The sequence below is a fragment of the Pezoporus wallicus genome, unplaced genomic scaffold (genome assembly GCF_028554395.1).
Source record: "Pezoporus wallicus isolate ANWC-B61680 ecotype Strahan unplaced genomic scaffold, APGP_CSIRO_Pwel_v1 contig_2492, whole genome shotgun sequence".
Classification (NCBI taxonomy): Eukaryota; Metazoa; Chordata; class Aves; order Psittaciformes; family Psittacidae; genus Pezoporus; species Pezoporus wallicus.
Window position 1 is genome coordinate 2,879,198 of NW_026637796.1, and position 25,120 is coordinate 2,904,317.

Here is a 25,120-nt window from a genome sequence, read left to right on the forward strand (position 1 = left end):
AGACAACAGCATGCAATAAAATGGAAGCTTCTGCTCTAAATTAGACATGCAGAGTTCTGCACTAAATCATGGTAGCGTACAGTGTGACAGGCTCCGAGGCTGCAGTATGCACTGAACTAACTATGCTCAGTTCAGCGAAGCAACAGAAAGGTGTTGTATGTACATACATTATCTTAATATGTTCATGGTATTGAAAGGCAATTTAGTACACTTAGTATCTCTAACTTGGAATAATATTTATAGTCCCACAGCAAATAGGTCTTCAGCAAATTCACTATGAATTTCTTGTTCATTTGGACCTAAATCTCCAAGAAAGATCACTATTTCTGAAACATCTCTCCCAAGTTTGTCAAAGACTCACCACAGGTTTACAGTGCTTCTTGTGAACAGAATTTGCTTTGCAAATCTAAACCTAGATAAAGTTGGATAGTGTGAACAGATTACTCACACAGAAAAGAAATAAAAGTCCCCACAAAACAGGCTGCATTTCAAAAATCAGGATATTACTTATTTAATTAAAACAAGTTTTGATTGAAATACATTTGCAACTTTTATTGGGATTTTTTGGTCCTTCAAAAGTAAAGGTACTTTCCTTCCAAAATAAAATACCAGATCCAAGAGTACCCAAAATAACTCTCAATAAAAGCAGAAGTCTTTTTAGTTGGGTTCTGAGATGTTTGGTCCTAAAAATCCTCACTACTTAAATAACGCACTTCTAATGCTACAGAAGCCAATTAAGGCAGTAATTTTGCTATTTTACTCAGTCTTTCGTTGAAGATTATTTTTTTCTGGTTGAAAGAAGTGTTTTTCAAGAGCATTGACCAATTCATCTAGTTCCTTCTTCAGCTGCTCAGCGTCACTGAGAAAACAAAATCCACACAAATATAGAAACACAGTGTCACAGTGGAGAAACAAAAAAGCATATTTTCATTCTGAGGAATTTTTAAGTCTGTTGCATTTTTTAGACAAACATTTGCTATTGATACTAATATGTACACTTGATTTCTTATGTTAATGCACTGATGTTCACTTCCAAGTGATGCACATGCATAAAGGTACTTAAGACTATGGAGAAACATAAAACTACAACATAATCTAAAAACAAACAGCCAGTTTGAGTTCAAATCTTTTTTTACTAAACATATGTGATTAGAAATGTAACTTTTATACTTGCAATAGTATCTGCAGATGAATTTTCATGTGTGAAACAGCATTATTTTCATTATAGAAGTTAATAATTGCTTATTTTTAAGACTATATAATTTCCAAGGGTGTCACTCAAGGATATAATTGCTAACCACAGAAGGGTTTAAAATATATTAGGACACTTTATGTATAGTTATATAAGTTTTCACTGAATGCAAAACTAGGTTCAAAGGAATTTCAGTAACAAGAATGCATCAACAAATTTTGTACAATTGAAGCTTTATGCAAATACCTTTGCTAAATTAATGACTGTACTAATATTATTTGATCATGGTGAGCCCTTTCCCTACCAAAATAATACCAAAAGCCACACAGCCCCTATTGCACAGATTTGACTGATATTGACTGACAATACCTGTTTCCAGGAGGTGCACAAAGTTCCGAATAGTATTTGATCTTTGGCTCCGTCCCACTGGTTCTCATTGTGGCTACTCCTCCATTAGCAAAAGTGAAAGTTATCATTTGGCTACTTTTACTAGTGGGAAGTATCTAGAAATAGTAAGAATAATTGTTTTAGAAGCTTGGAAAGTGGCTATAAATAATGAATTCAAGACAAAACCCATGACTTGATGTTGTATAATACAGCTAAAGGATCATGTAAAGTTAAGCTTTGTTTTCATCATTATGGTCTTGAATCCACAACAGGCAAATGACAGCCTTACCCTCAGCCTAGAATGTGGTTGCAGTACAATGCTGCTAGGTAGCTCATTTCAAATCTAGTCAATATTTTTACTGCAGATAGAAATTGCTCTGTGATGGCATTTTCCAGGAGGAAAAGAAACATAAACTGTAAAACTAAAGAACCCAAAGCCACATCTCAGTAGATAGTTTAACTGAAGAAAATAATGCAAGATTGCTGTAGCAAGACAGCAAGATTCTCCTACCTCCCTTGACAGTCTGTAATTCTGGAGACAAAAAATACCGCAAAACCAAACAAAAAAATCGTCCCTCCCTCCACCCTAACCTTCATTTCCTTTCACCAGGGCAAAGCAATCACCCCCAGTCTAACTCATTTTAAGACTCAGGATGTCACATAATGTTTAGAGTGTTTCTCCATAGAAATTTTTATCTATGTGTATATACATACTTCTATGATTTATATATAATTAAAAAAATATACCTACAGCCTTTTGATCTGGCTGACTGCTGTCATACCCAGTAGTTAGATCCCTTATTCCAGAAACTTTAAATCTACCACAAGATTTTGGGTATGTATTTTTTCCATCAAAATTTCTAAGATTGTCAAAAAGCTGTTGAATAACTTTTGGATCATGGCAGATGAAATATGAAGCTTTGGTAATATGGAAGCCATATCTGTGAAGACACAATACAAATGAATGGAAGAAACAGTGTTCATAGAGTTGTACACCATACACATTATACAACTTTCTATAAAGCAAGAATCTCTTCTCATGTTTACCCAACTCTAGTGTGAGTTCCCCCACTTTCAATCTTAAAAAGGCCTTGCCAGCTTAATTGTCCTAATTTGCATACTTCAAAGAAACTTCTGTGCAGACATCTTTTCCTTTCAATGATTACAAATCAGAAAAAAAAAAGTCATTATTGCCTTGGAAAGATATAATCACCATAGGAGAACACTACATCTGAACAGCCTCTTTGAAGGGACTTCAGTTGACCTTTTCTGAGTAAAACAAATTCCAGACTGTTTTCTCTAGTCACACCTCAGAAGCTGCTCTCTCATTAAAGCATCTCTACTTAACCAAATTGTTCTGAACATTGTTTTTTTTACCTTATCTGTTTGCTGCCAGGTAGTATGATGCAGAATCAGCATCAAACACAAATGACCTGCTCATACAGACTTTTCAAAACAGCACACTGTTGAAAGGCATACAAGCCTGGACTGGTTGTTTAAGTGAGCTAAAGATCAGCACTTCATTTGTTTACAAGGTGCCAGGAAATGTCTGAAGGACAAAATCTTTTCATTAATACTAGGATGTTCCTTTTAGAAACCTGAAAGATTCCTTAAATGGGGTCATGTTTATAGCAAAATGGATGGTCTGTAGTTGGTAAGTCAGTCTTGAGAATCCAGCAAGGGAATTAACAAAACCTGTCCTATAATTTAAAGAAGTGATGAGTCTGCTAGGACTGTCCCCTTTCCGTGATCTGCATTTTCTTCTTTGAGATCTCCTTTCTATAATTCCAAAATACAGAGCAGTTTCTTCCTCTTCAACAGGAACTCACAAAACAAATCTGACAAATAACAAGTAACAAGGAGCAGAAAACTGCAACATTATACTACCCACAAACGAAAATCAAGCACACATAAAACAAAGCCTCCCCCAAACAAAACAAGAATCCCCCCTCCAGTTCTAGTTATCAAACATCAATTTAATAAGGAAGATTTGTATCCTTCCCTATATCTTTAGCATAAGCAAAGAGTGACTATGCACAGTGACATCTTACTCTGAGGTGCATCTACAGACTGCTTTCATGCTAAATATGTTCTGACTTTGAGAATCCTCTCCAGTGGTTACATACACAGCAACACAGCTAAGTTCCACTCAGGGAAATCTTCTGAGGGCAACCTGAAGCAGGTGTTTATTGAATTAGTATTTTAAAAAAAGAGAAAGTAAAAAGTAGGCGTGGGCCAGAGAAGGATAATCCTTTGAAAATACACTTCCAGCTACTACTAATTGAGAGAATTGTAACTTCAGATGCTATATGTGCAGCTCTAGGCATGAATTCCTCTTCCATGCACTTATACCACTGCTTCTGGAACCCACCTAAACTGCCATGTACAATAGTTGATAAATCCCACAATTTATTTCTGTAGGCCTTTGAACACATGAAAGAAAACAAAAGAAAAGTAGTGCCCCAGATTAAAACCTCTCAGAGGGACATCCAGCTGCATATAGCCAATAGTTATGGCCAGTCACGGCACTTTGGAGCAATCAGCTCAAATTCCAGTATTCAGGAGCAGAAAGAACCACCAGCAACCAATGTATACTATTAATAACAATAAAAAAAAAAACACCACCAAAACAACCAAACCAAAACCAAGAAACATACACAAAATAAAACCAAAAACTGGAATAATATCATAAAAAGCCTAACCTTAGAGACAACTAGAATTAATTTAATCAGAAGTTGCCCTGCAAGCAGGACAGAGCAAGCTGGCTTCTATGAGTATCATAAATATGCCAGAGCTGCTTAGACCCATTCTGCCATCAACATTTTTGTGCATCTGGCACATTTTAGCAGCAAGAAGCACTATGCTTTCTACCACATAGCAATACTGCTAGCCAAAACCCAGGCCAATCTTCTGTAAGAGGATTCAAGAGTAGAACTTCCCAGATAGGCAAACATAAATACCTCAAAAATCTCATTAGTAAGGTAATGTTATTAGTTTTAAAATGCCTTAAAATGACACAAAATGAAGTCATGAATGTATTCATGCCCAGGAGGGAGGACTGCTTTTTAGATGGGTACTATGGTACAATAACCCAATTTTTATTTTTTTCATATACTATAGGTGCCATTGAGTCCCTATTAACCACAGTATGTGGAATGGAGAAAATCTGAAAATCAAACAATTCTAATTGAACTCACTCATCATAGACAGCTTTCAGCTGCTGAGACAAAGACAGATTTCTGGTTGCCAAAAAGCTAGCCATCTCTGCCGTTATCACAGCTGCGCTGACACCATCTTTGTCCAGAACAGCAGGACAGCACATATACCCTAAACAAAAGAAAATAGAGAGTTAAATACAGAGTTAAGCCAAAAGTGGAAAAAATTTATTTTCTAATCAGTGTTAATTTTGATAGGCAAGATATTTAATGGAATTTCATGACAGAGGTGGATTTTTATCTTATCAGTGCCAGATGCTCCTGAGTGCTTTTGGAGCTCTCAGGAAGGAGAAATGCCACACTGCAAGTAAAAAGCAAGCAGAGCACTTGGTCTCAATTGTGATTGCCCTTACATGGTAACATATGGTAACACTGATAATGATCTGAGAAATCAGTCACATTTTCCCTGGTTTTCAGGTACTGAGATACTCAAGAAATAGCTTTATAGCTTTATAATTTCATTTTCATGAATTCATAGCTTTTATTCATGGCTTTCCCGTTTACAAGTACAACTTGGAGGAGATTTTACTTTAGTTTATTCTCATTTAAGCTTAGCTTCAAACTGTCAGGTAAATATACTCGAAGTCCGAAAAATGTGTTTTGTTTGGGTTTTTTTAAATAGCTTGTGCAGAATTTGCAGCCCAAGTCTACATAACTATGCTACTGAAAATACATACATCTAGCCCACATCATCATACTCGGTGCTTAACAGAGACACAAAGGATTAAAACTAGTAATATTAATCAGACAAATGGATGATTATCATTTACTCACTGGAAATACACCCATTGTGTTGAGGACACCTTTACACTGCCATTTTTTGCAGTAGTCCTACTTTCACTATTTTACAAGATACCAGAACATAATATTTTGTTTCTTACCTATAGCTTCCTCAAATGCAAAAAGAACAGCTTTTCCCTGGTCCATTAGCTGTTTGGCACGGTTGCCCATCCACTTGAAACCTGTCAGGGTTTCCTATGGCAGTAAGGAGAAAAGAAAAAAAGGCATTAAAAATAAAAACAAATTTTTACAAAGATGTGACACTGTGTAGGAAAGCAAATAAAAGAACATGGAATAATGTGTAACTGTTGCTTACCTCAAAGTGAAAACCTTCCTTCAGTGCGATTGCTCTCAGGATTTTTGAAGAAACAGTACTGGATAACATGTAGACATCTTTAATGGCACGGGTATCCCTGTTGTTATTTTTCCAGCAGGTGAAGATCCACCAGCCTAGAAGAGCTCCCAGCTCATTTCCAGAAAACACTTTCCATTCACCACTGAAGGGGAAAAAGAATAGAAAGTACATGGATTTAAAGGATGACTCTGGAGGTGGGGGGAAAAAAAGCTATTGGTTCTTTCATACACAAATAGTAACAAATAAACCACTGCATGTGAATTCCAAGTTACAGTAACAAGATATATTGTGTTCATTATGAACAATCAAAAAAATTCCTCCCCCCAAAATTCTCCATCATACGTACCAGCTTTTGAGTTTATCCAAAGATGAAATGGTATTTCCATCAGGTTTTAAGTAAAACAAAAATATGCAGCAAATTATAAAATTGGTAAGACAAAGCACAGAGACACGAAAGCAGAATTCTCAAGCGATCAATATTTTTAGTTGAATCAGTGACAAATACTTCCTATTTAATCACAAACACATCAATTTGTCATTGAGAAGATTGGAAAAAATCTCAAATGTGTGAAAAAGATTAACATTGACATGTTGCTAGAAACAAGAAAAACTGGAAGTAAAAGGGAAATACAGCTGTCAAAATTGCCCAGAAATTCCCAGTCACAAAAGGGGACAAAGACACTGCCAAATTGACAAAAACCAAGACCTACAGAAACAGCACCTGTTGTGAAAGAGGAGCAGACTCAGTCTCCTGCATTTATTGATGCCAACAGGTACAAAGCATTGCACAGTGACAAGTTAGTGTAAGAGTGCTGAGATAGTGTGCTCTAGCAGGAGTTTCTGTCAAAGAAGAAGTATACAGATACTGTAGAAGCCTATACTAATATTCAGTTAGTGTATGAACAGCTACAGCAGGAATGTGAAGACACAGGACTGACAGGAGACAACTAAGACTAGCTAAACAGCAAAGAGGTAGCAGAGTGAGAGCACTGTGCTCTAAATGGTGATACATAAACTAGCACCCCCTCTTCAGGTGTCAGATAGCTCTACCTTTTTAGACAAAAAGCAGAATAATTTTGCATTCTTGCTTTAACCTATCATAACTAGCACAAACTGAAGCTTTTTATGCCTTTTCCACAATGCTGAATTGCTAACTGAGGCTGGCAGAGGTCAAAAACATTAAACCACAAAAAATTCCAGCTAACACTGCCCAAGATGCAGCAGACTACCAATTAGCCCTTCTCCTAAAGGCAGAGAAGCCTACTTAGTTCATGCTGTGAGGCTAATGAGTTGAAAAAAAGCTCTCCAAAGCCCCAAAGAAAGCACCGCCACCTTTGAAGCTGCTACAAGACCAAAAGAGATTATCTTGTGAGCAAAACTGACATTTACACTGTCTCCTTTTACTGGGTTTTTGGAATTTGTATAACTAGCACGGGTTCAAATATTTGCATCATCTGCAATCACTGAGGTGAGCAGGCACCCATCTCATCCCTTGGCTACTCAGGACTGTTGTCATGACTTTATATCTCTTTTCTGGCTCTCATGCACAGGGAACTCATTTACACTATTTCTGCTCCAGGCCCAGCAGCAGATTTTTGTTCTGCTCCTCTCTGAGCTAAAAATCTTGAAGTTTCCGTTTATTAAAGACTTACAATTTCCAACTGCTCAGATTAGTTTCTGCTTTACCAAGGAAGAGAAAAGAGAAACACCACTATTTGTAGATATGATACCAAGTGCATACTTCGGCTTATTTTCATTCATCAAATTAACCACAAAACAGAAATGCAAACAATTGTAGAAGATACTGGGATACACAAGGGGATGGCAATATTAGGTCAAGAACTACAGGTTACGCATTCCATTCATCTGAAAAATATATGAAAATCACTTGTTTGAGCAAGTTTACCTTCTGTGATCCCATTCTTTGACAGGTTATACATAGATAAACAATTCATGTATAGCTGGTCCTTAAAAGCAAGGGTACTATACTCATTTGGCACTGAGAAGTGCCAAACACTGATAAAGCTTAAGGTGAAATGCAGTACATAACATCATGTATAAAAGTGGACAACTGAGCAAAAGGGGCCCAAATCACCTAATAATTAGTAAAATGTTTGGTCCAACATTCGGGAAAGAAGCAGCTCAGATGAATAACAGAGATGTTCCCTGTTTTATAAAGGTTCTCCTGAATATTCAAGTTATTCTTTAATAAACATAGTATGAACGAATATTTATCAGTCTTACGAGAAAAATATCTAACTGAAAACCCACCTTTAGTAATGTCTAGCACAGTCACAGCAATTCACATGCTTCTGTGCATGCCTCAATTACAGCATATCAATTATTCATTATTTATTTGTACAGTGTCTAATATTAACCATTATTTCATTTAGTGCTCCCACTGTGGTCTGCTTCATACAGTCCTCTCACATTTCTGTGTGGTTTTAGTCCAAAAACAACGACTGTGACTATTCCATCTTCCTTTGGAACACAGGTAACGAGAATCCCCCAAATGAGCCTAGCCTTTAAGTTAAAAATGTAAATGTTTTTTTAATTACCATACCTCTCTTGTTTCTCTGCCACTGCAAGTCGATCAGCATCAGGATCATTTGCTAAAATGATTTTTGCCCCATCTTTTTCAGCCAAAGCAAAAGACAATGTCTGGAAAAGTAGTAAGCAAGTGTTAATACTCCCAGATACTTTCTTTATAGGTTTTAAGTAATTTCCCAATTTATTTAATCTCAAGAACCCCAAATCATGATCTGTCTGTACAAAAAAATAAACTCTGAGCCTGGCAGCAGTAGAGAACAGTCAGGGTATTTAACTTCAGGTACATCATTCCACTTCTGCAGCCTGAGCCAAACATTGTTTCAATTCAACCCGATCCTTTAATAACAAAGTGTAGCAGAAATACTTGGTAGCAGGATTTCTAACCCCCTGTGAAAACTTCTCCTGCTGCCGGTATTGTATCATAGAAGTTTAGTCTTTGTATTTCAAATGTAAACTGTAAAAGCCTTCCAAAACCAACTCTGAAGAGGTTTTTTATTTTTTTTTTTTTAAAAGGAATTGTATCACTTCGTTCTCTGTGCAGATGCTGCCCATTTTGATACAGCACAGGACAAAGTAGTTTAAAGTTATAGCTGATTACTACCTGGCTGGTGGTTCAAAAGAGTTACTCATTTCAATGAAAGGGTTCCAGCTAAGTGGTCATTAAACATAAGGCTATGAAAACAGAAACAAAATAGTCCTTCCATGAATATTTATAGCCATGACTTCTGGAAGAAAGGAAACACTGCTTGAAAGACATTGAAACTTTTTTTTTTTTTTTAAAAAAAAAGAAGGTATTTATTTACCAGAACACCTTTGCCTTCTTCTGGATTTGGATACTTCACTGTGGGAAATTCTGGATCAGGATCCTTCTGCTCCGGAACAGCAAAAGGTGGGCTAAGGTCAAATGCCTTGAAGGCCAACTGCACAAATTTATGACCTACACCATGTACAGAAGTATGAACAAATTTCAGGTTTGTTTCCTTGTTTATATTCCTGAAATGAAATAGATTAACAGTAAACATGGATATGGAAGGATATTATGCACAAAATTCACTATGTTCAGACACAGATGACTCGGTATACCGTCTCTCAAAATTGGATTAGCCTCATTTTTCAGCAATAAGTCATTCTTGATATCTAATATCCTCGTATGTGAAAATCTCTGGGATAAGTTATGTTGTACACTCTATTCTCAACTGACCAATAAGACTTTTCATCTCCATCTCTGGCATGCAAACTCGTAAGGAGACATTTAACTCCTATTCTGAAAAAGCAGCATAATTTTTCTCATATTCCTAACTTTCTAGTAATTCTTACTTTGTTTTTAGCAATTGTAAGAATATGGTTACTGATGGTTAAAAGTTTGGTAAGTAAACAGGTCTAACAGGTTGCAGGTTATCTAATCCATAAACCAATTCTACATGTTAATCACAAAAAGCAACAACCATTTGACTTTATGGAGGAAGTGACAGGAAAAGGCTTGTGCAAGGTGCCCAAGACCACCAGGAGCACATGCAAAGCTAGAACAACAGAGCAAGACCTCCTGCCAGAACTGGCTTAACAGCCTAGTTCACCATCTACCTTAAAAACCCATTTTAAGGTTGCTGGACCATTACTGTCAGCTCAAGCCCAGCTGCACAAGACAGCTGCAGTCTTGCTGTGGCGTTTGGTTGATGCCTGGCCATGTGAATACAGAGAGATGATATAATCAGAAACTAATTTATCACGTTGCTGGGTTCGACTTCTGCCAGACCAGCTTTATGAAATGGCTTATTACATCATCCCACAGCTGACAGTGCTGTGAAGCAAAGAAAGAATGTCAGGGTCACAGCTGCCCTGACTTCCATCAATTTAAACTGCCTCACTGAAGTACAAGATGGAAAATCCAGTATTCTTAATGGAGTTAAAACCAGTTACCTGTGAAAGCACTGTTTCTGTATGTCTTTGAAATACTCCTTATTGACCATGGCATATGGATCATGAAGTAGTGGGCTGCTGTCAATCAGTTTGTCATCCCAAGCCTGAGGCCATGGCTCTTGGTTCTCCTCAATAGCCTGAGAAATTCCTTTGTCATGAGGAGAAATGATCTGAGCACCATTTTCCCAGTAAACCTAAATAATAAATAGGGTGAGTATTTGGTCATTGACATTGTAGGATAATTTGGTAATTTTTTTTTCTAAGGTGCACTGCATTTGGTAAAGTATTGCAGTAAATTAGGCTTAAGTATAGCCAGAATATTCCCCTGCTCATATTCTCAGTGTTCCCTCTCACATCCCATTTTTGTTCTATAAAAAAAGCTCCTTAATTTTATCAGAAGATATCCAAATCCAAAATGAAACACAAAACAAGACCCAGCTCATTTACTGAGAAGACTCAATTATCAACCTGTCTGCTTGCCTTGGAATTGATAACTTGCCCAGGCTATGCCGTATACTTTCTCCCAGATTTTGAGGTAGTATCACTAGATACAGAAGAATTCTTAAGAAGAGAAAGTGTACAAAAGTAAAGAATTAAGGAGTGTCCTGGGTTCAGCTGCATGGTTCTGAGTTACCGGCTGGGCTTAAACCACGACAAGGAGAAAGGCACAAAAACTTTGCAGCTGCGTACAGCAGCAGTGTTGCCGCAACAGCAAGCACAAATACAATTAAGTTTCAGGACCTTCAGTCCTTGTAGTCTTTTGTTTTTTGTTGACTGTTTACACATCCAGGAAGAGATGTACTTATTAAGTTTTACTTTTTGACAGTTGTTTGCACACTTCCTCCTACTGATGGTTTACAGACCACAAATTTAAGGAGAGATACCTAACAGCATCTGGGCCATGCACATATGTAGCCCAAATAAAAAAGCATTAAGAAAAAACTAAGTTGATTAAAAAAGCATTTGATAAAACACCCAAAGAAGTTATCATGATCGATACATGAAATATTAACAAAAAAATCAATTTTAAAAAGACACGAAGTTCTGGAAGGAGGGACAGCAAGAAATCATCCCTGCTAATGCCTTGTTTTTCTATTAAGAAGACAAAAAAGATCTCCCAAATTCCATTTTTTTAATTTTGGAAATAGTCCGTATATGACCAGTCAAGCTATGGGGTGACTGGCATTGAGGCAACTCAGAAATGTTTTTTTTCAGTGGAAAGCAGGTTTCTGTTATAGAAAAAAAAGTGACAGTAATAACCGTGTCACTTAGCAAAAGAAAAATGTACAAGAAATCAATGGAATTTATTCAAAACATTTTGTGCAAGCAACTTATCAGGTTTCATGTATTTTTAATTCTCTGGGTTTGTCAAATGAAAGAGATACTTTTAAATCATGAATTGGAGCAATTATTAGCGCTTTTGAAAAGAGGTCAGTTAATATTTTAAAGTGTTCCAAAGTATGCTCACCTTCCTGCTTTTTAGAGCTAAGATTTTAATTATTAGTAAAACATACTACTAGCTTTAAATACATACATCTAGAAGAGATCAAATGGTCAACTAATTTGGTCTATACCGTGATAGAAACTATACATAATAGTACTGGTGTCTCTACATGGGAAAAAAATGTTTGAAATAAACCAGAAAATAGATCATATAGGAATACCTTGTAACCATTATCCTGTTTTGGATTATGGGAAGCCGTAACCATAATTCCAGCACAAAGGTTCAGATGAGTTACTGTGTATGGCTGTAACAAGAGAAAGTTTTCTGAACTGAAATGTTTAAAATACTGTATTATTTATTCTCATCCATATGCAATACTTCCATACTGCTAAGTGAAGAGAAAGCCAGTGTGCGATTCCTACAGACTGACTCTCTAAAGCAGATGCTAAGTAGAACTTGCTCCACCAGCCCCTATGTGGCACAACTTTAGCCCTTGCTTTTTTGTGTGCAACTTCCTATTTGCACATTCTCAGTGCTGTTTCAGACACTTTGTGGATCTTTAGAGTAGTGTTTTTATAGAAGGAAACCAGGTGCATGTGTTGCCTACTGTAGAATGTAAATTCTGTTGGGATAGTGACAGAAGTCTGTATAGAGTGGAGAATTACAGCTGAAGCAGTCTCATGCATGCTATATTTTGAGAGCAGTCCATGGAGCAATTACTCCATTGTGGTTGAGAGGAGAACTGTTCAGGACAGAGCTCTTATAAATTAATCCAAAACAGATGGTGTGACTTAAAAGTAAAGCATTATTTGTGACAACAGGTCCAGTTCAAGTCCTGGATCTTTGATAGCAAATACAATCAACTGCAGTTCTTGCAACAATGCTTTCATCTGCACTATGAAGAATCTGACCCTAAATCTACCAAAATTTGTAGCAGTACAGGACTGCTGCATACAAAGCCTTCATCCTGCTGTGTTCTCTTTGCAGCACTCGCTGGAATAACTGGTAATAAATAGGAGAAACTTTCTTTAGTGCAAAGGTAGAGGTTTTTTTTATTGCTTTAGAGGACTGACACCTAGTGATGTGATGGTGAAAATGCGGACACATTCAACAACCCTCCCGGCGTATCACTGCACTCCAACTACCTGTAGTAGCTATTTAAAAAGGCTACTTTGGATTCGATACCCCCCCCCCCCCCAAATGACAAAAATAAAGAACCAACCAAACTGTAATGTGCCTACATGTTACAGACTTCAGACTCCACAGCAATCTAGAAATAATGAGATGTCTTTTACAAGAAATCTGCGTGAAAGCAGGAATGAAGAGGAACACATCCCAGTGTCACTGACATTCCACTAAGCTTCTTCCTGCTCTTGCTGTGGATATTGTAAACTAAATACAGCTAAATAAACAAGACTAACTGCAGAGAGATCTTAAAAAGTAAAGTGGTATGTCTGGTTTTTTTTTAAATGTAAGTAATGCAAGATACCTGACAGAACTTTTGGTATATAAAAAGATATATTAGGGGAACCTACCACAAAAGGAGTTGGTATTATATCTGAGAAGAGATAAACTGGAACTCCTTGGCTGATGAAGGTATTAGCAGCAAGTCTTGCAAACCTAAAGAAGTAAAGATGCCAGAGAACTAGATTCATTTTCTCACCAACTGGATTTCTAGAATTCACCGCTTCCCCCCCCCCCCCCCAATTAAAAAAACAAAACACAACAACCAAAAGCAACCCCAAACAAACAAAACCCTACATAAATAACTATTATACATACCCAATTTAAAATGTGTTCCCTCACTATTCCCAACAGACAAAGCGTAACTCCCAAGAGCTGCTTTGGCATTAACAGAATATAAAAGTACTATAAATCCCTCACCTTAATTCACTCTCCAGAAAGAGAAAATACTGTTGAAGCAGATATAAAGGCATAATGGATCACACAAGACATCTGCAAAATACTTAAAAACTAAAAGGTACCTTTTGCTACTCCCTCCGCTGGAAAGATGAGCCCGAGCATCAAAACCAATCACAACTCCTCTTTTTTTCAGGTCACTGAAATTCTTCTCAAGGTATCTGCAAAATCCCTGGAGACAATAACAAATCCACCTCATCAACCCAATCTGAACATTTAATTTATCACTGCATTAAAATGATTGCTAAGATGTTGATATCTTAAAATGTGAGCATGCATAACATCTTACTGAACTCGATTGGGATTCAGTTTGTCTAGGATCAAGAAACACCAAGAAATACCAAAAACCTTCAAATCAGTGTAGTGAAGCAGGACAGCATTTAAGTCCAGAACCAACTCCAGAAACAAATGACGTGATTAGCTGTGATAGATGTCAGATGAGGAAGAGGACAACTGGCCAGTATTTCAGTTTTTCAGCTCAAATCCATCAGTTTTAAACTGAACCTCACCCTCAATAATGACACATGTCTAGGACATGATACACCACCACTCTGGGCTGCAGTAATTTAAGGTTTCGGGATTTTTTTTAAGCTCTCTCCAAGCAGATCTACTTTAGGACTTACGTATACACATATAGCTTCTCTGCATTTATGTAACTTCATACATCCAACGTACACAAAGCTTAGCCAAATGCTGGCTACCTTTGGGGCTATCTGTAGTCCAACAGGACTAACTGATCCACTTGATCTTAACTGTACCTGTGTACAAATTCAATTACAAATCAAATATGGAAAATAACTTCTTCTAATGGTTTAAAGCTTATCCCTACTTGTTTTCAGAGATCAGCACTTACTTAGCTACTAATTAACATTTAAAAAAAAATGGAGGAATAGAAAAAACTTGTACTTCCATATAATACCCATTTGCTTGTCCTAAATGAGGCTCTCCCATTTGTATATACAACCAGTTAAGTGAGCTAAAGTGCTGAACACAGTACCTGGGTTGTCTGGATAATAGTTAAGTCATTCATGTGGGAAATCCCTGCTCCCATGGCAGCTCTGAGCCCAGCTGTGCCAAACTCCATCCGTGAGCCAAAGTATTTCTGCAGCTCTCCGGCATTTCCTTCAGCAAGCAGTTGCTTCACTATTGCAGAAGTTTTGGGATTCTGTAGATACAAAATTCAGATATTCCAGAAAAGATTTGCTTTGGTTGTTTTTAACACCCTAAAGCTTCTTAACAGAACTGACTTTCTTTCCCGCTCTTTGTAGTGGGTTATTTCAGTATCAAAGCATCACACACCACTTCAGGAGCACCAGAACTCCTACTACATCTTCCTAATTTGAAGTCAGTACGATCTCAAGTATTACTTATTTTAGATTTAGCTCTTGAACTGCCTTGACAGCAGAATAGATATCACATTCTGGGAACTGAAAAGATTTCCAAGATGTCTATTTTAATATTTTCTGGTTTTAAAACCAAAACAAAACCAAACAAAAAAAGCACATTTACAGTTCAGAGAAGTGTCATCATAACAGAAGAACTACTCTAAACATATAAGAAAGTAAGTTAAGTTGATGATTAAGAAATATTTGGTAGTTCCAAAGCAGTAAAGTAGAGTTTAAAAAATAAAATCACCACCTTGCCCAAAGACTGACTAACACCAGGGGAACTAAAGCAGACGCATCAGAAGATAAAGATGATAATTTGCAATATATTTGTGGGTAATGCTTGTAAAAATAAGCACAACTCTCAGGATCAAAGCTCAGCAACTGCAGCTGAATTCTTAAACAGAATGACTGTGCAGAGTGGCGAGGGAAAGGCCACATTGGACTGCTTGCAAAGAGTGAGGAGTTTCCAAGTGTCACAGTTTTTCTTGATATATTGCTTGTTTCAACTCTTTGTCATTATCAACCCACTGTTTTTCAAACTTTTTAATTAGTAAAGTCCTGTAATACCTACACTGCAACAACTCAGTATCATGGGACCTGTGAAGTTTAGTGCTTGATCTTTGAAAACTGATGAGCCAAGAGGACAGATGGCACACTCCAGGCACTAGGCAACAGGGTTATGTGGAGAGGCAGCATCCCTGCAAGTTACTCGTTACATGTTTGCGCACTCTTTACACTGGAGTACAAAGACTACCATATCCAAACAGACTCAAGCTTTGATTTCAAATGAAGGTCATAGACTATACTATTTATTGGATGATTCAGGTATACATACAGTGCAAACAAACAAACAAACAAACAAAAAAAGGTACTTTCTTCAGCTCCAGAAAATGCTGCAGAATATGCACAGCAGTAGGCATGTGAGTCAGCCTGCACACAAAGGTGTAAGCATTCTGCACACCAAACTAAAATCAGGGTGCCCTAATCACTGACCTGTGCACCTGCTGCTGGACAAACACCATCGTTTAAATAAATTCTCAAAAGCTAAAGAGCCTTTGGTGCTAATGAGCAAACTGTGTAACACAGAATAAACTAAATAATTGAAAAAGGCAGTTTCCCAGATACAATAAGCAATGAGGTACTCCATAACTACTGATTTCCAGTTTAAGAACTACCAGTCCAAGAACATGGTACCTGATACTTCCTTGTAGGAGGCTCAACATAATTCTGTGTTATTATAGAGTAATTATATTCTATAATAATAAATATAATTCTATGTTATTACAGAATAATATAGGTCAGTGTAACTATTCTGAGTTTAGGTTGTTTAAAAGTTGACCTGAACTTTTTGCTGCAGTATCAGGCCCGCATCTTGTAGGTGAAGCCTGAATGACATCTTTTGCATCAGGCTTTGTACGCTGTCTGGTCACCTTTTTTCCTCTCTGTGAGCGTTCTGCACAAGAGTTTCCTCTTACCATTGAAACAGGCATCTCTTTAGGTAGGTGCTGCACACGTTTGTACAGATGGACAGAGTAGAAGCTGTAATGCCAGTACAGAAAGGCAGCTGGGCAAGGCAACCTCCTATAGCTCTCACCAGGGAAATCTTTGTTACTGTTGTTAGAGGGATTATCCAGGTTTGGTATTGACTGTGAAGCTGCAGGGATCCTCCAGTGTTTTACGTCTGGTTAAATGGTGGTACTTACCCAGGTGGCTGCCTAAGTCTTAGAGTTTAGGTCCACATTGTTTGCTACAGAAAACTTCACTGCATTGACTTAGTTGTTTGGGTTGCTCCTTGCTGCTCCCACCTCCAAACCAAAGTAATGGTAAAAACCAGGCCTTCTGTTTAACAGCGCAGAGGGATTTTTCCAGAATTACTGTTACTATTGTTTATGGCTAAATTCTTCCAAGAATCTGCATTTTCTTTATTTACTGTACGGACAACTGTTCCCATGTTGTTTAATTTAAAATTGAAACAAATGTTTCAATATGTTACAATATTGTGTGAATGTTACAATACCGATCTATGCAGCTAAGGAAAAAAGAAACATTAACCTTCCTAAGCAGAAAAAAGAAGCCAGACCCAAATCTTCACAGCATCTCTACTGAAGAAGGACCCAATTGTATCTGAAGGATGAAGTGCTGTGTTTTAACTTCCTTGCTGGTTCTCTCAGGTTCCACTTTTTGTACTCTTAAATAAAACTGGATGCAAATATGATAACATGGATTCCTGTGAATACAGGGCAGGTGATTTAATACAGGGTTAATTTCCAGCAGTGCTTAAACATCCGTTGGGAACACTTGAGTTATTTACCTCAATCTACAGTGCGGGAAGGTTCCAGAGAGGTTTCATCAGTGCAGGAGGCCCCACAGGGTTTCAGAGTAGAGGGACAGCTATTCACTACACAGGTTTTACTTTTGACAAAAGCAGAAGCTACCTCTTATCCATACTTTTATGACCGATAAGAGAAAGAATGAAGAACATGACACCACTGCAATGAATACAGTGACGAAAACAGCTCTGTAACAAGCTCAGTAATTGCCATCCAGGTACAAACTTCCTGTTAAGTCAGCAGGACTGTCTTTAGCCATAAAGGCTGACTCTTGCAAACTATTATTTTGTAAGAAGTGCACAGCGTATCATCATTAAATATTGACTTGGCTCCACACAACAAAAAGGAACCTTTTTTTTTTAAGTGTCAGAGTAAATGGGCAAGGGTTATATTGGATTCTTCTTACGAACATGTAAGAGTGCCTGAAAGATGGAAATACCTCATCAGTTTTGAGCAATCAGCAATGGGTATTGCATACTGGTCAATTATTACTGAGTCAAAGGCACAGTCATTACAAAGAGCTAATCTTTCAAAAGTAGAGAGGCTATAAGGGATGCCGCAAGAGGTTTCCAGAGGGTTTCACAAAACAATCAGAGTAACCAGCTGAAAATGAAATGGTCACACAGAAGACAGGAAAGGTGGGCCAACACAAACCTCATGAAGTTTAACCAAGCGAAGTGCAAGGTCCTGTACCTGGGTCGGAGCAATCCCAGGCACAGCTACAGGCTGGGCAGAGAAGAGATTCAGAGCAGCCCTGAGAGGAAGAACTTGGGGGTGCTGGTCGATGAGAAACTGACTCTTCATCAGGGACGCTAGTGATAGGACAAGGGGTAATGGGTTCAAACTTAAACAGGAAAGATTTAGGTGAGATATAAGGAAGAAATCTTTGTGAGAGTGCTGAGGCACTGGAACAGGCTGCCCAAAGCAGCTGTGAATGTTCCATTCCTGGCAGTGTTCAAGGCCAGGTTGGATGGGGCTTTGAGCGACCTGGTCTAGTGGGAAGTGTCCTTGCCCATGGCAGGGGGCTTGGAACGATATGATCATAAAGTCCTTCCCAACCCAAACCGTTCTATGATTCTATGAAGTTATGGAAATAAGAGACCCTTTAAAACCAGACTGTTTTCTCAAAATCAATTATACTGGGAAAAAAAACCAGATGACGACAATAAGCGTATTGTCACTGGATGTGACACACCAGCAGTTCTGAAAGAAGGGCTGGTTTGGCAGTGCATTATCATTAATAAAACCAGAGCTGGCTAACTGAGCAGTTAACCACTCAAATGATCCTTAATAAAGAATCACAGCGAACTTGAGGTACTTCTAATGATGTCCTTTAGAACCTGGAAAGAGTACTAAAAGCACAAAAGAATTATTCTGTTTTCATTGATAATCTTGAAATAAGCAGAAGAGCCTGTACCAAACAAGCCTCTGTGCTGCAGAAAACCCAGAGCAGACTGTATGGCGCTGAGCCCAGGGCAGACACTGAAGGGAGCAAAGGGGGACATGTGTGCCCCAATACACCCAAACAAACATATTTCACGTATAAGGACAAAAAGCTAGAAACCCGATATCCTGAATACAGGCCTACATCCAAGTGCGAACTGCAGCAGGAAGCAACTACATTAGCATTATCCAGAACACCACTATGGCAAGATGGTTCTTTAGATATGTGGAATATAGAAAAATACTGCTGCGTGTAGTGCTGTCAAGACCAACACTGAAGACGAAGTCCTACAATGTTTAAGCACCTTAACACGATGGGAAATAATGCATGCTAAAGTGTTCCCAGACAATGGCAGAAAAAGGGGGAAGAACCATGAAACAGAACAATATTGAAGATTCGGAAGTTATCTCACAAACAGTGAGGCCCACTAAGCACTGGGCAACACCACCAGAAAGAAGAGGATGGATTCTGCACTTAACCAGTGGTTTTGAAGCAAGCCTGCTTGTCTTTTGGAAACGGTATTATAGTAAACAAAACCACGGAGGTACCTGGAGGTTTTTAACACCGGGAGACAGACAGCACAGCGATGTGTTCTTCCCTTTAATAATTTAAGCCTACCAAACGTCCCTACAACAGAAGCGGTCAGGAACAATACAGACCCTTTTAAATAAGGAATTCAATACAGCGCCGATACTTATCAGACCAGCTGGACGCGTCTCTAGATTGAAGAGAGGGCTGCCTCGAGAACTTGACCCGGCAGCAGCGGCGGGAACCGCAGCCCCACTGCGGGAGGGGAGGACGGGGTAAGGGGAGCAGCCCGTTTGCCAGGGGCCTCGGAGAAGAGCGGAAAGAGCCAGCAAGTGCCTTCGTCCCCCCAGGCACTGACACGGCTTGAAACCCGGGGCTCGCCCCGCACCTCCTGATGCTTGCCACGCCTGAGCCCCCACCGCCTGCCCCGCCAAGTCCCAGCGCGACCGGAGCTCCCTCCGCCCCTCACCTTATCCCAGAGCAGCCACTGCTGGGCCGCGCGGCGCAGCGCAGCGTCCCCGGCGGAGCCTCGCGCTGCCATGCTGCTGCTGCCGCCACCGCCGCCGCCACCGCCACCGCCCCGCTCCTTCCCTCTTCCGGAGCGCCGCTGCTCCGCTCCGCCCGCCGGGCCGTGCCGGGCCTCGCCACCTCCGCCCCGCCCGCCTGCCCCGGCCCCACCGGGGTCGAGGTCGGGGTCGGGGTCGGGGTCAGGAGCAGAGCCGGGACAGCTCCGCGCCGCCCGCCGTGGCCACAGCCGGGGAGCCGGGTAACGGCAGAAGCGGGATGAGCAGCGCCGCTTGTCTACACGCACCAAGCGGCTGCCTCCTGCTCGACGTGAGTGACAGGATAGATCTAACGCTGTTGTAGTTTGAAAGTGTAACTTTTCATGGCTAAGGCTCCTTGGATTCCTTTCTAAGGTCAATGTAAATCAGGGATGACCTCAGAAGAATCTTAATTTGTGATAAAGACTGTAAGCAAAACACAGACATAGTCACCTACTCAATCTTTAAACGTAAGATGCGCATGTGGCATCCTTATTTACTCTTTACTGCTTGTAGTGTGATAGTATGGAAAAGCCAAGACCCAGGCAAAGTTTTCAGCCGTGTCTGTCTGTTTGACATGCTAACAGTGTAGCCAATCCTTCCCATGATAAAAATATGAACAAACTGCATTCACCTGGAGGCAAAGAGAGAAACAGCCTGGAAAAAATCAGTTTCCATCTTTCCTTCTCAGTTGCTCTGTCCTGTATGTCCCAGAACAAGCCGGAATTCTGCACAAGCAAGCAGTGTGAAAGGGGGCATGTATCAGTGTACTGACCTGTAGCTGGGATGTTTTTTAGTGTTTAATCTCAAACTTTAGAACATGATGTGACTTCTGTTTCTCCTTCAGTTGCCAACCATCCAACTATAGGAAGTTCATTATGGAAGTCACAGTCAGAGCACTCTACTTCTGCTAATCCCGAGTGAGTGGCTGCAGCCTGGCCTCACATGCCAGCCCCTGCAGAGGGAATACCGGGACAAATCCTGGATGATTCCTATTTGGTGCTGTGAGAAGTTGGCTGACTCCATTCCCACTTTGGGGGGCTAAAAATCCCATTCCTAAGAAGAACTTGTTCAGTATTGTGAATGTGATTTGTGTTGAAGGATGCTTTTTGTTTGTCAACAAACATCCTATATACCACACCCTTTCAAGTCAGAACTGCTCACTGTTATCAGATGAAACATGTTATTTCTACATGTTTTCATTTATACACTAAACCATCTATTATTGGCATGTATGACTGAGTAGAATAATGAGTACTAATTGGGTAAATTTTCATAGAAATAATGACTTGTAGGGTATTTTAAAACCTTCAGAAGTTCATTAATATGTTACCAGAATGTATGTAAAGGAGAAATGGTACACATTGCTTGCGAAGATCATTGTTAATGAATCTCCTCCTGCACTACTGATGAGTAAAAATAACTATTAAGGTATCCCTCTGGAAAAGCTTTAAGATGAAAGATCAGTGGAACTGAAGAGGAAAAAATCAGACACAGAATTATGATGTTTGGCCACTTTTGGGATAATTTGCCTTCTCCCCTCTGGTGCAGGAGGGTACTGACTCTTCAGCAGCAGAACCTCTGGCTCTGCATCTCCCTGCCTTGACACAGATCTGCCATCAGCTGCAAAACTGAAAAAAGTAAGAAAATAAAAAAGTAGCTAAGTTTCACTCCAGGAAGCTGATTGTGCTCCTCCTGCCAGGGCTAAGGAGCAGCTAAAGCTGCATTGATTGAGTAATTGCTCTGGCTTATAGCATAGTGTCTTTGAGAGAAGTGTGAGCTGCCAAGCTGTTGCTCTTTAAACAGTTCAATAACTTAGCTCAGGTTTTGGCTGCAGTCCCCTGAGGATGCCCCTTTGACCATTTTGACTTCTTACAGCTTTTCTGGCAGAAGTACAATGCAGAGAACACTGAACTCTCTCTCTTGCACAACAAGATATCTGGCATCAACCTCGTAAAATACTAAGGGAAACAGCAGTCTAATTGCTCTGGAGCTTCATGGGCAAGGTGCTCACTGTCCCAGAGCTTTGCTAGCATCTGTCTGAAGCTGAGCTAGACCAGGGCTGCATAAATGCAGAGAGCTATGGGAGCGACTGGGATTTCCCTGCCCGACTCTGCAGGACAGGCCAAGGTGGGGGGAAATCCCTGGGTGAGATCACTGGGAAGGTGCAGTACCAGAGGAGCAGACACTCTGGAGCCAGGAGAGTAACCTGCCAGTGCTGCCAAGTCCTGACTCAAACTCTCACAAGGGATATAGCTATCCAGGCTCTTTCAAACAGTGATTCAATGGGAACAACCTGAGCATCCCTTTTGCCCCATGTTTAAAGGATGAGGCAAATGAGGAAGGGGCTGCCCTTGGGGACTATGTCAATGAACTTCTGCCATGCTTCTCAAATGCTGGACAGATGTAATCACACAAAAAAAAGCCCAGCATTTGTGTAAGTGAATAATAATATAAGCCACTAAGACACTGACTTTGCAAAGCATCCTGCCAAAGTACCACTATTGACTCAACTAAAGGAGGGGCAGCGGACAGGAACACATCCATAGAACATCTCCTGAGTGCCTCAGGTTGACTAGTCAGAAGACTAGGAATCAGTCTGCAATCCTTTGGAGGATTTTTAAACCCATGGGTCTCCTGCTGGTGCAGTAAATGTTACTACTACAGATTGCTCTCTAGGAGCAGTATAACTACAACAAAAGAGGAATCCTGAAAGAGATTTAAAGTTTAAATTTCAACTCAATCTAAAGACACAAATCATTCCCAAGTCCAAACAGCATGTGATTTCTGTAATTGTCAGTAATCGTATCATTTTAATAAGTTATATATTTGATGCTACTTTTCTGGCTGATGAGAGGTTTAATATATCTGTATTGCTATCTATTTATATGCCTATCTATCTATATTTATATGAAAAAGCTTTCATGTATCTGTGTATATACATATTTTTTTGGTTGTCGCTTGGCTGTAAGCTGCCAAGGAAGGCTATGTGTTGCACTTTGTAAGGTACTTCTTTGTCCCAGCTTTCACACTGAAGGGTGTCATTCATCACTGGAAGAAAATCAAAGACAGAAAATAGAAGGAAGAAAAGAGAAACAAGTATGAGATACTGGCAGATAGTTGTTTTGTCTTCTTCTGGTGGTGCTCAACAAGGTGTGAGCAAGGCTTTGCATTCCTATGCATGCCAGAGGAATAAGGGCACTGCAAAGGCAAGAGATGAGACAATCTGTTAATGGTTTGATGTAGACATATTTTCTCCCTTTTTGTCAGGGCCCACATACCAATTTGTCAGATTCAGTGTTTCAGTTAACACCTGAAATACAGATAGCATTGGCAGGTTAGAAGTGCCAGCAATGTCTTGCATTTTCAATGCGTCACATAGGTTCAGCACAAATAATTAAATATTACGTGTGGTTCTTCAGGTAATAGATGAGTTTGGTGTGTGGCAGAATAAAAGGCACATTTATTTAGAAAGCTGGTGTAAGCTGATGAATTCCTCCAAAGAGCTAACAAAAATCAGAAGCTGTTTAAGTGACAGACTACTTGGCCTTAACTATTATCTTGAAATTTCATAGGCATCATAAAAAGACACTTCCTAAAGAACCTTTCCATGTGGCATACTACAGCATACTCCAGAGGTCTCCTCCAACCTCAGTCAATCTGTGATTCTGTCATGGGTGAGATGTATATTCTGGCAAGGAGGACATAGCTGACTTCTGCATTACTGTGGTACAGCTACACAGAAAATCTGTGAAATGCTAACAGAAAGTGAGTATCACAGTCCATAATGTTTTCTTGTTATATATGCAGATATTACATTTAAACTCTTCTGCCCAGTTCCCCCATTTTCAGTATGCCTTCAGTGCATAATCATTCTCCACTTACTGCCAATTGGGACATAGCAATTAATACATGTGGTACCTACAGACATAAAGAAAAGAATTAACGATTATAGGATATTACTGTTATCAAGCTAAAGCTAGCCCTTGGTTCTCCAAACCTAATGTACGTACACTTGCAGTACACATACACATACAATGCAGTCTGAAAATTTCAGGGGATGTTACTAGTTTCCACTTGCATCACTAGCTTGAAATACCAGTGGGAGGCAGGAGAGAAGGAAGTTTTGATTGCATAGCACAGATTGACTGGCAAACAGTGGCGCACATTGCACAGTTCAAAAAGCACATACAGCCCTCAGAAGAGGATGTTGCCTTAAATAAAGCACTGTTCTTGTAACCTGATGAGAGGCGAGGGGGAAGCAGGGGAAGAGAAGGAAGGATGTACTGGATATTGTATTCCTGGCTTGAATTTTAGTATTTGTTCTCTACTTCTGTCATCTACCAGCTAACACAAGAATGCGTCATGTTATTTTACATTTCCTTTTGGAAATTTTTCTCCATTGTTTATTGTAAGCCCCTTGTTCACAACTAGAAGTCTTTTCCAATTTCCACTGTTTAGCCTAAACTCCTGACCTCTGGCAGTTCCCAAATCCTGTGGCAGCTGAACAACTAAAACATGCTTTTTCTGTCTTGTTCTAGACAGCACCTAGTTTCCAGGTTCAAAGATGAATTTATTTGCATTCGCTCAACAGACAGAACAAAGTTAGAGTTAATGCCAGTTCTTTTCAAGCGTATTTTGGATTGCTGCCCTTCTCTTAGATGTTGCTTCACTTTTAAAGCCCCAAAATGCAAGTTTTAATGAAAAATAAAATTAGCCTGACTAATAAATACATGATCTTGAACTCACCCTTATGTAAATGATTCAAAAATTACACTGTGACAAAAATGACATATTTAATGTTTTGGTTTCACAGAATTAAGAGTAATATGCACAGATTATTTTGGCCCAATTCCTTTATGAAAATAGTGAGTGGAGTAGACTTTTTTTATATATGTTCTTCAGTTCTGTTGTAATTAAACTTTCTTCCCTTGTTAGTTAGATTTCTTGATACCTAGGTAGACTTACTAAGCCTACAACTTGATTAAGACAACACAGTTTTGTCACAGAAATGGGGTTGAGAGTGATTCTGACAGTTCTCTTGCCCTAAATTACAAAAAGTTTTCCTTTACCAGAATTAGTTATTCAGAATGGAAGTAAAAAAATCTGAAGTGGTTGCAGCATCAAT

The 25,120-nt window shown here is 39.3% G+C and overlaps 2 protein-coding genes across 8 annotated transcripts in view; both read right to left on the minus strand.

Annotated features, from left to right (window-relative positions):
- CUNH4orf19 (chromosome unknown C4orf19 homolog) overlaps nucleotides 1-25,120 on the minus strand; it is a 267,441-nt gene that overhangs the window by 147,417 nt on the left and 94,904 nt on the right. The window lies entirely within an intron of this gene.
- PGM2 (phosphoglucomutase 2) lies at nucleotides 557-20,018 on the minus strand. The gene is made up of 14 exons (XM_057407613.1): nucleotides 19,920-20,018; nucleotides 14,758-14,925; nucleotides 13,826-13,932; nucleotides 13,376-13,460; nucleotides 12,061-12,144; nucleotides 10,397-10,590; nucleotides 9,283-9,472; nucleotides 8,493-8,590; nucleotides 5,891-6,071; nucleotides 5,676-5,769; nucleotides 4,777-4,906; nucleotides 2,331-2,520; nucleotides 1,562-1,695; nucleotides 557-859 (listed from the first exon to the last, which is right to left on the minus strand). The coding sequence occupies exons 1-14, from the start codon at nucleotides 19,989-19,991 to the stop codon at nucleotides 757-759; spliced, it is 1,830 nt and encodes a 609-aa protein (XP_057263596.1). The 5' UTR covers nucleotides 19,992-20,018; the 3' UTR covers nucleotides 557-756.

Excerpts from the sequence above, each read along its gene's own strand:
- PGM2 (XM_057407613.1), bottom strand. The coding sequence starts at position 19,991 with ATGGCAGCGCGAGGCTCCGCCGGGGACGCTGCGCTGCGCCGCGCGGCC. Across the intron at positions 5,770-5,890 it reads AGGAAGGTTTTCACTTTGAG|GAAACCCTGACAGGTTTCAA; the intron begins GTAAGCAACAGT and ends TTACTGCCATAG. Across the intron at positions 860-1,561 it reads TGTGCACCTCCTGGAAACAG|TGACGCTGAGCAGCTGAAGA; the intron begins GTATTGTCAGTC and ends TTGTTTTCTCAG.